The following is a 10,572-nucleotide window of genomic DNA, read 5'->3' on the forward strand; positions in this document are numbered from 1 at the left end:
CTAAAAAAATGTTTTTTTTTCCTGGTTTGAATACTCACTCAGTTCCATATCATCATGCTTATGAATGGTAACTGCCTAAAAAAAATGTCAAATAGTTAATAGTTGGACAGTATCGACATAAGGTATGAACCACACATGAGCCCACTAACCTAATCCTAACCCTAACTTGTTATGACAAAAATGAATGTCCTTAATAACAGAAGCAGTATGTCATAAACGTTTATGACTTGTTTAAAAGAGTTCATGACAGTGTCATGTCACTGTTATGTCAATACTGTCAAGTAAAGTGAACAAATTGTTTTTGCAATTTACAATACTTATCTTCTTTTCTGATTGGCTGGTGGGATGAGCTATTAATTCTGATTAACGGGACACCTATGGGATGGTAAAAAAAAGTTTAATCACCGTTCCATATCAATGCTTATGAATGGTAACTAAAACAACCATAGTTGGACAACGGTAGACAAACCGATGATTCACTGCACAAACCGATCCTGCACTCCCGCAAATGAAATATGTGCGTAAAATTAAATATGGAAATTATTAAAGTAGTGTTCATAACTATAGTTCAGCTGGATGTTCTGTTAGGCAGCATTAAAAAACGGGGTTTAAGCATAACTGACGGATAGCAGGCCTATAGCCTATATTGTCGTTTACGTGGGTTCAATTTGTTCCTGCTGCTATATCTATAAAGCAAGAAGTGTCTGTGGCACGCATATCTCGTTGACCATTTGTCAGACTGACCTAAGATTTCGTATGTGGCTCGCGCGTGGCACAAACGTGCACTCTCGATTTTGAAGATTTTTGAATGCATATTTCAAAATATGCTTATTTACGTAGGACGTTTATCGCTGCACTGCACTGTTTCTAAGGGGACCAGTTTCAGGGGAGCTCCACCCCATGGATCGTGTACTGTCTATGGTACTGACAGGTCTCACTTTGATGATAGTCAGTCGCAATTTAAAAAACGGATTACTCGGGAACCGCTTGTGGGTTAAGATGCAAGATGATTATCATGTCTGACCTCATCAATAAAGACTCCCTGTATGCAGTTTGCTTGCTTAAAATGATTACGCGAAACAAACAACAATTCCGACAAGGTCCCAAATTGAAACGAGCGATAGGCTAATGCCACATAGCTAGACATCAACATGTGGCAGTCTGAGCGATGTCACTTATGCTAAAGACTGTTTTTGAGTCACATCATTGCAAATTTCAAACAATGATGCATCATTCCACAAAATTGGTTGTTATTCAGTAAGCTTAATACACATTTAGCCTTAACTCAAAACAGTTGTTAGGCTTATGTCATTCTGATCTGTAGAAATGTCACATGCAGCCATGCCTAAATTTATTATGACCGCCGCGCAGCGAAGCTTTCCGATTTTTCCAATTTTCTGTCAAGGATTCCCGGGACACTGAAAGACCGGGGTACACGAAACTTGTTGGGCATGTAGCCCCACATGGATAGCATGGAACCATCGTTTTTCGTTTTGATCTGTAGCCCCTCCTCTGGACTGGAGGGTTTAGGAGGACCACCTTTTTTTGTATGTTGATCTTAAGGGGCCATGTGAACCCATTCCATAACCACTCATTTCATGTATAGCGCCACCTAGTTAAAAACAAAAAAGTAAAAATGAGGTGTTGTAATCGTAGGTATCTGTGACCTAACATGGTCAAAACTGCACAAAATTGGAAGTGTAGGATCATTATGACACCCTCTGAATGCACGCCAAGTTTCGTGGAATTCCGTTCATGTTCAGTTTTCTGTGAATATCTTTTGAACCGTAGGGCCTAGGATGACCAATTTTCCAGGGGTCATGTTAACCCATTCCATATGCACACATGTGCATAAACAGATACACACGCACACACATACATTCACAGTAATCATACGTATGACACATACTCACACAGTAGACATATGTACCAATGCATGCACATGCACACACACAGGCACATACACAGGCACACACACAAGCACACGCACGCACACACACACACACACACACACACACACACACACACACACACACACACAAACATAAACATGTGCACGCACACAATTCAAGAATTTCTCAGAATTATGACCAGGCAAGATGGGGGTGGGGTGGTATAAAATGTATTTTACATGTGAAATTTATCAACTAATCATGTTTTGGTACTTGTTGTCTAGCATACCAGTGAGAATTGAGTGTGCATAATGCAATTCAGTGAGACAGTTAGAATCATATATGCCTTTCAGCGTGACTTATTTTTGTGGAAAAAATGTGCTGGACTGGGAGGCGGTCATATTTTGTACCGCTCTGCGGTACATCTAGTTACACATGTATTAGATGCCAAATTAATTATAGGCTAATTTATTATAATATTCAGTATTCATTATTGAATGCTTAGTTGGAATGATGTTTCCCCATCATCTTATTTTTAAAGCAGGTGCATGTAATTGGGCTACGGGTTTTCTTCAGGAATGGCATGTTTGAACGGGCACTGCACTAGTTGTCAAAACTCAAAATCAAAAGCATGACAGAGGAAGAGGGAACCAGACTAGGCCTACTTCAGCCTACATTCAGAACCAAGAAACTGACATCTGGAGTCTTTCTCAGGTGTGTGTGCTCCTTTCGTGAGACAGAAAGAAAAGCTGAATAGGCTATCCCTCCTGCATGCGGACTTTAGCGGGCGGGAGCGGGACATCATGTTACAGATGTGGGCGGGAGCAGGACTAAAAATTACACATTAATGCAGGAGCGGGCGGGAGCAGGACAGAAAAATCAGTCCCGCGCAGACCTCTATCGTCATGAATGCGTCATGACTTAACGGTTCTGTCACTCGCTTCTGTCAACTGTCATTTAGTTCTTGTCATGACAAGTTAGGGTTAAGTGAGGAAAAGATACTTCTCTAAGAGAGGAAGGGGTTAGCCTTTGGGTGCACAGGCCTATTGGGATACAGCTATGGAAAAATAAGTAAGAAAGTGAGATGGGAATGTGCTAACTGAAGAAGGGAAAAGCTTGTTCTAAACAAACCATAATAATGATACCAAGACTAGTGTGTAAAAAGGTAAAGGTGTAGTAACTAAATAATATTTAATAATAAAATTATAATAAGTTCAATATTTCATGCAGAAAAGAGGGAGTTGGGAGGGGTTAGGTTAAGGATTAAGTTTAGGTGAGGGAATAGTGTAGACTATTTGAGGTTGATATTTAAGTGATTATGTCAAAGTGCTCAAAACAAACCAAGCATGATACAAAAATGTAAAAACAAACTCAAATCCAGTGCAATACACAAACAGGGAAAGGGAAGGGTTAACATAATAGAAAAAAGATTGGTTAGGAATAATAGAAAGTCTCAACCTCAGTAGGGATTAATGGGGAATCATTAAACAGGAAGGGTGGGGGGAAGGTGGACTACAAGAAATAACAAATAAAACAATGGATAGGAATTAGACAAAACATAGATAAAATACAAACAGTGAAAGCTGTGGTGTGACATGTAGACTAGCCAAAGAAGAGGGGAAGGGGGTAAACAGTAGCTGAGAAATTGAAATTAAACTTATGACTGGAGAGAAATAAATGAGACATGTTTGAATGCCTTTATTGAATTGAAAGAAAGAAAGGGGAGAGTTTTAAGGGGTGTGTCATCGGTCCACCCTAAGCTACTGCATACATGAACAGAATATCAAACAGTTTTCAGTTGCCTGCCACTGTTGCAGATATCACATATAGGTATCCCTTCAATTTTTGTACATTTCCACACATTCCAACATAAGGAAGCAGTATGGACAACTTTCTTCTAGCTCCCTGTCTAAAACCAGTGCGATAGCAGCTTCAAATATTTATAATCTTTGATATTTAAGAAAAAACTACTTTAACCTCTGTGCTCTATCATCATCATGTAAAGCCCGCCTCAACGGTTGTGATTGGTGCCTGAATTTAGGAAAATTGGAAAAAAACCTTTAAAATCTCTAAACAATCACAAGAAGGGCAGTTCATCACAGTTCATCCATTGCAACTGGATTGATGAAAGGTCACTTACACCTGTAGGCTACATTGTATTTGGGAAAAGCAAAAGGTATCAGCATAATTTATTTATGCATGTATGTATGTATTTATTTATTTATTTATAAACAAAAACATCTCTGTCAGTTCCATGCCGTTTTCAACAGCTATAAAAAACAAAAGGTCATTTTTGGATGGATGGATTTTTTGTGAATGTTTCTTCTTCTACATAAGATTTTAGTCATCTTTAGTTTATGTGATACTTTATTGTCAATGTACAAATTAAGTAACAGTAGTCTGAAACGTTATTGTTAATGCACAAATTAAGTAACAGTAGTCTGAAACGAAATGCTGTTTAACATCTAACCAGTGGTGCAAATAACTGACATGTTCAAATGGGCCTTGATGAAATGCGTCGCTAGACTGTTCACACACATTTTAACGGGCCAAAGTTTAAGAGCTGTTGTCCGTTATTGTTCGTGCAAATATAGAGTGATTCATGTTCCCTTGCATTGTGTAACTGAGGTCCATGGCTAGTCTGGCTTTCACCAGACCGAGCTCAATCTTTTAAGAAATCAAAAAAATAAATAGCGGGCAGATCAGGCTGGGCTCTGGCTATTCTAAATGCAAAAATACATCAGGGAGTTAAGACAAAACTGTAACTAACAAACTAGATCATAATAGAAAGCTGATAGCTTCCCTAAGCTACAGGCTTATAAGGTAGGCCTATTTACAACATAAATTGACAATATATGCTGGCGACACAAATAAAATCTCCTTTGGAAACCAATGGCTTACGCCTTACAGTATCAAGCGGACTTAAACTGCCATATCGTGGCAAAAAGTTGTAATAAAATTCACGCAGCTCCATGAGTCAAGGAAAGCGCGAATGAAGTAGCCACTTCTAAATGGGACCCACCCACTACACAGTAGCTTAAGGTGTGTTGCTAAAGCAGCCATAATGAAATGAAGGTGTCATTGTTTGGATACTTCACACACACATGCTTTTTAATTTCATCAAAGCACATCGATTCCCCTCTCACACCCTGCACGCACTTAAAACAAATAAACAGGCGTCTCAATCTCACGCATGTATAGGCAAAACTGTATCAGAGCTGGTTAAGCGTTGGTAAATCTTCCATTGCACAGAATGATTTTTGTAGCACGTGCAACAAATGACAGTCGAAAGATACAATTACAGTGCTGCTATCAATTTGCTTGCTATAACCGCATTTATAGTTTTCTACAAATAAGATTAACGTATCTGCAGTAAAAACCAAACATGTCCGATAAACATCCTCAGATTTATTTCGGCTTCAAGAAGAAATGGGAATTACATTTTATGTGAACATCGTCCTATCCTTATTAGACGTTCTCTGCGGTAAACTACAGTCCTGTAGGAAGCGTCCATTCTTCTTCTTCTTCTTTTGGCTAATGGCGGTTCACGATATAGGATTGTATATCTCCACCTACTGCACAGGAGTGTGTGATGTGATCAGGTCAAGTCGTGGCATGTCAAGAAAAAAATAAATAAATAAATAAATAATTAAATTAATTAAATAAATAAATAAAAAATGTGAAACAGCCTATATTCTGCTCATCAATTCTGCATTATTTAAGTAGCCTATCTCATAAGACCTTTAATTCTATTGCCCTGCATTCCCTTTTCCTTCAATATGTTTTGGATATCATCTCCTCCCTGTTCTCTCCAGTGTGACCTGTGGTCAGTGTATTTCCTGCAGTGAAAAAGGATGTGCTCTACATCTTCTTTGACTTGGCATTCAGTGCAAAGCCCATCAGTTTTGCCCAACACATGTAATGTGGCATTGATGTCAGCGTGCCCTAATCTCAGCCTTGTGTATACAACTTCCTCCCTTCTTCCAAGCCCCACTGAAGTAATTCTTCTCCCCCCAACCTGCTGTTGCACATTAAAGTATTTCCTGCCCTTTTTGTCTGACTCCCATTTATCCTGCCACCTACAGTATTCATGATTTCTGTCTTAATATAAGATTTAGCTTCCCCTTTTCCTAGTGGAACATGGATTGAGATACATTGGTGGCCTAATGCGTCCTTGGCAGCTTTATCTGCGGTTTCGTTACCCTTGAGGCACCCAGCAAAATTGGACAATGAGCCCCAGATTACTGAGTTGAGCCAAAAGCTGCCTTGTTTCAATAACCAAGTCATCTCTTACTGCATTTCCAGAGATAAAGCTTTGCAATACTGAGAGTGAATCTGTGCAGATGACTGATTTAAAAGGCTTGACTTCTTCAATCCATCTCAATGCAGTAATTATAGCAGTTGGTTCTACTGAATATATGGATAAGAAGTTATTCAGTCGGTATCCATACGTCCTTTGGAATTCAGGTATATAGATTCCAATACTACACTGGCCAGTTTAAGGGTTTTTTGAGCCATCTGTAAATATCTGTAGGTACCCATAAAATGCAGAATTCAAATAAGTTTTACAATGTATTGCAAATCCAATATCATTAGGGTGGTCTTCCTTCACTTTCAGTAGCTCTGTGTTAACATCTGGGGCAGGAAGGATCCATGGGGGTACATTACTCATAGCCAATGCAGAGTTAAACTTAAGGCTTTTTAAACCAAACACGCTTGCAGCCTCTTCAATGGACCACCCAAATCCCTTTCCTTCTTTATAATATTCCCAACAATCTTTGAGCACTGACATGGCTGGGCTGTCAGTGCAACATAGTCTGACCCAGTAGGTCAGTGCCAATTTTTCAAAACACAGCTGAATAGGAGTTTCCTCTGCCTCCACTTGCAGGGCACTGATGGGAGTTGTCTTAATGGCACCCAGGGCTATTCTCAGGGCCCTTGAGTGTACTCTCTCAAGTTTCAGGAAGCGTCAATTGTTTTTCCAACCCACTTTTAACTTCCAACAAAATTACGTCTCACTGCAACGATGTGCCATCTAGTGGACAAACGACTACTTACTGGAAATGCAGCCATGATGATGATGAATAATATTTTTGGCTTTCTTTTAATCCTACTGAATTTGTAATTATGTATCGGCCGTTCTAATACCGATAGTATGTGGGTGTCTGTGTGTGTGTGCATGTGTATATGTGTGCACCGCCATCTACAGGCCAATGAGTGAACAGTCACTAAATGTACACATAACCTGATTTATTTTAGACCCCCATGGATGAAATTCTACAAAACTTGGCATACCCTAGAAACACTGTATCACTATACCCACAAAAACACATCTCCATAATGTGCCTTCAATTAATCACCAGTAACATTGATTACACATGTACTGTACCTTTGTGTGTCTTTGGCCAGATCATGTGGAGCGGATCTGTACACAGGGGAGTTTCCCTTTTAGTACAAACAAAACAAAATGTAATATAAAGGAGGAGAACTGAGCAGTGAGGCTCTCAGTGGGAGGACATTGCCGAAATCACCAGTAACTGTGCTGGTCTGTGCAGTCCATTACCTCGTGGGGATGATGATTAGAGACACAAAAGGACAAGATTGTGAGATTATAAACTAACACAAAATTTAAATCATAACAAGCATTTCTGGATGAAGTTTCAATAATGCCTAATGTCAAACAGTGTGCCTAAAATTGGCTTTTAAATGGGTCTGTGTTGAATATCTCTCAGGTGTCATATTCAGATATGAATGAATCCTCCACCAGGGATACTTTAACTTTCACAGTTTATTTGGACATAGGCTCAGCCAGATATGTATTACTTGCTATTGTTATCTTGATATACCTTGCCACTGTACTAGCCAATGTTACTCTCATGCTGTTGATTTTCCTAGATACATCCCTACACAAGCCTATGTATATATTTGTATTTAGTTTAATCTTAAATGGGCTGATAGGGAGTACTGCTGTTTGGCCAATGGTTATGAAGATATTATTGACAAACACCCCTCTGATCTCATATGAAGGATGTCTCATCCAAACGTTTATCATTATAACCTATGGAGCTTGCACCTACTCCATGTTGACAGTGATGGCTTATGACAGATTTGTGTCCATATTTAAGCCTTTGCAGTACCATACCATCATGACCCCAAAGAAAGTAATGCAGCTGTTGTTTGTTGCAAACTTCAGTCCTACAGCTTTAATGTTTTTCCAAATATGCCTATCTTCTCAGCTAACATTGTGCAGATACAAAATCAATAAGTTATACTGTGATAATTTAGCCATTACCCGGTTATCATGTGGTGACAGTCAAGCCATTAAACATCAAGTTAGCAACCTATATGGTATAGTTAACATTATACTTATTGTAGCCCTGCCAGTAGTTCTCATTTTGTTGTCGTATGTTAAAATTATAATGCTCAGCTTCAAAGCTTCAAGGAACGCAAGACAGAAAACATTTGAAACCTGCTTTCCACACATTATCATTTTTATAAATTTCTCACTGGTAACACTGTTCTCTCTCCTATATAACCGCTTCAATGAGTACTTACCAGGACAGGTCAACATTCTCAACTCAATCAATTATATTCTTGTTCCACCATTGTTGCATCCAATAATATATGGTTTAAAAACACAGGAAATAAGACAAAGGTTCTCAAGAGCCTGGAGAAAAACTGTTCGCAATCATGTCAATTTGCTCTAAAATGTATACTAAAAAGGATAAAGTCCCTATGCACAGCCTTCTGACTTCCAGGTGCTGGCGAAGTGCAGTCGCCAATGAAATTCAGAAAAGTGAAAGATCACCGCACACTGGTAGACTTATTTTCTGGTTTATTTTTCTTTGAACTACACGTTTCGCCATTGCTTCATCAGGTTCACTCTTGATGAAGCAATGGCGAAACGCATTGTTTACTGAAAAAATAAACCAGCAAAATAAGTCTACCAGTGTGCAGTGATCTTTCACTTTTCTGAATTGCTCTAAAAATGTACTCCATCATCAGTATTTTCTTTCTGTGCGACAGTTTAAAAGTAACATTTTGCAGCAAATGATCTTGCATCCAGGCTTATCAGAGCCTCTACTGACTTAAAGACATTTATGTCCACACATGGGCAAAGAAAATACCATGTAGGGAGAATGTTATACTTCAGATAATATCTTATGGTGAACTGAATGTTATACTTCAGATAATATCTTATGGTGAACTGAATGTTATACTTCAGATAATATCTTATGGTAAACTGATACCATATAGAGAGAATGTTATACTTCAAATAATATCTTGTGGTGAACGAAAATTTGTGTCAGCAATTCCCAGTAGCGGGGCAGAGTACACATCAGACTCTATTGTATGTGATGATGACATTTTGTCAAAACTAAAAATGGGTTATTATACAAGGGTGATAACAGTTGATTGATGTAGGATATTTTGGTATAGCTATTATATATCTAACCAAGTAGGTCCCTGCTTTGTTGTTGTTCTATGCTGTAATTTGCAATTCAACATGGTGCATTAAAATGAGTCAATATTTACTTGTATTCAATATCATTGTTGTACTAATATCTACAGTACTCCTGTGTAAGGCAGGTTTTGTTGTAATATCTACTCCTGTGTCAGGCCAGTTGGGATAACTAATTACTAAATATTATTGTAAATGTTATTTATACAACACCTCTCATACATAACATTCCACACATACTGTAGATTCAAACATTAACGGGCAACACACAAAATAACTAACCAGATAATCGGAGAGAGCAAGCGTGGCTTTATCAAAGAAACTTTATCAAAGCTGCCCTGTGAGTCAGCACAACTCCAGAATGTAACGGGTCCTTCTTTTGGCCAAGCTACACCTTTCTGACCAGTTTTATGAAAATCTGTCCAGTTCTGTTACCCTGGGCTTAGACAAACTGAAACAGACTGTATTGAAACCATATCTTTATTGACAGAGGTAATAAAGGAGAACATTTGGAAAACTAGATATACCACATAGCGGTACAAAATATGCTCAGGTCATCCTCTCCCACTTGTCACGCTTGTCAATTTGTCTCCATCTCCTACTTTGGTGTGTGTACTGTATGTCAGTTTGTCTCCATCTCCTACTTTGGTGTGTGTACTGTATGTCAGTTTGTCTCCATCTTCTATAAACCCTGACCAATTTTGAAGGCTGATAATCTACCAATTTCAATATTTGAGTTATTCAAAAACTGATAACCTATATATCGGCTGATAGTCATTTTTAATAACATTTTTAACATGCAAAAATGTTCTCCCATAACAAGGTTGTAATCAAGATAGGACATTATGTATTTGAATAGGCCTAACTATCTAGATTCCTAATGAAATACTCTTCATAAACAGTCATTTGTTTAAGAAATAAAAGAGTATAAAATAGAAAGAATAAGAATAAAATAGGTCTTTGTTCTGTGATAACCACATTGCCATAAACAACATTGTACTTGCAGTGCCTGTTCACACATGCTATTCCTGTAGAAAACCCATAGCCTGTAGGTAGGCATGCTTTAAAAATAAGATGATACAATGTAAAACCCAACTTTATGTTTCCATGCTGCAAAATAATTTTATGTCAAGACAACAAAGACAATGACAATCTTGATATTTGACCCAACTCAACTTTAGTTTGTATAACTTGATAGCTTTAGTTGCTATAACTTGA

At 38.3% G+C, this 10,572-nt stretch overlaps 1 protein-coding gene across 1 annotated transcript; it reads left to right on the forward strand.

The window, feature by feature from the left end:
• Positions 1-7,639: 7,639 nt before the first annotated feature.
• On the forward strand, positions 7,640-8,599 carry LOC125307876 (olfactory receptor 52E8-like). The gene has a single exon (XM_048264010.1). The coding sequence runs from the start codon at positions 7,640-7,642 to the stop codon at positions 8,597-8,599; it is 960 nt and encodes a 319-aa protein (XP_048119967.1).
• The last annotated feature ends 1,973 nt before the right edge of the window (positions 8,600-10,572 follow it).

Source organism: Alosa alosa, chromosome 15 (genome assembly GCF_017589495.1).
Source record: "Alosa alosa isolate M-15738 ecotype Scorff River chromosome 15, AALO_Geno_1.1, whole genome shotgun sequence".
NCBI classification, from domain to species: Eukaryota; Metazoa; Chordata; class Actinopteri; order Clupeiformes; family Clupeidae; genus Alosa; species Alosa alosa.

What these genes read in the sequence shown, in the direction of transcription:
- LOC125307876 (XM_048264010.1), top strand. Translation starts at nt 7,640, where the DNA reads ATGAATGAATCCTCCACCAGGGATACTTTAACTTTCACAGTTTATTTG.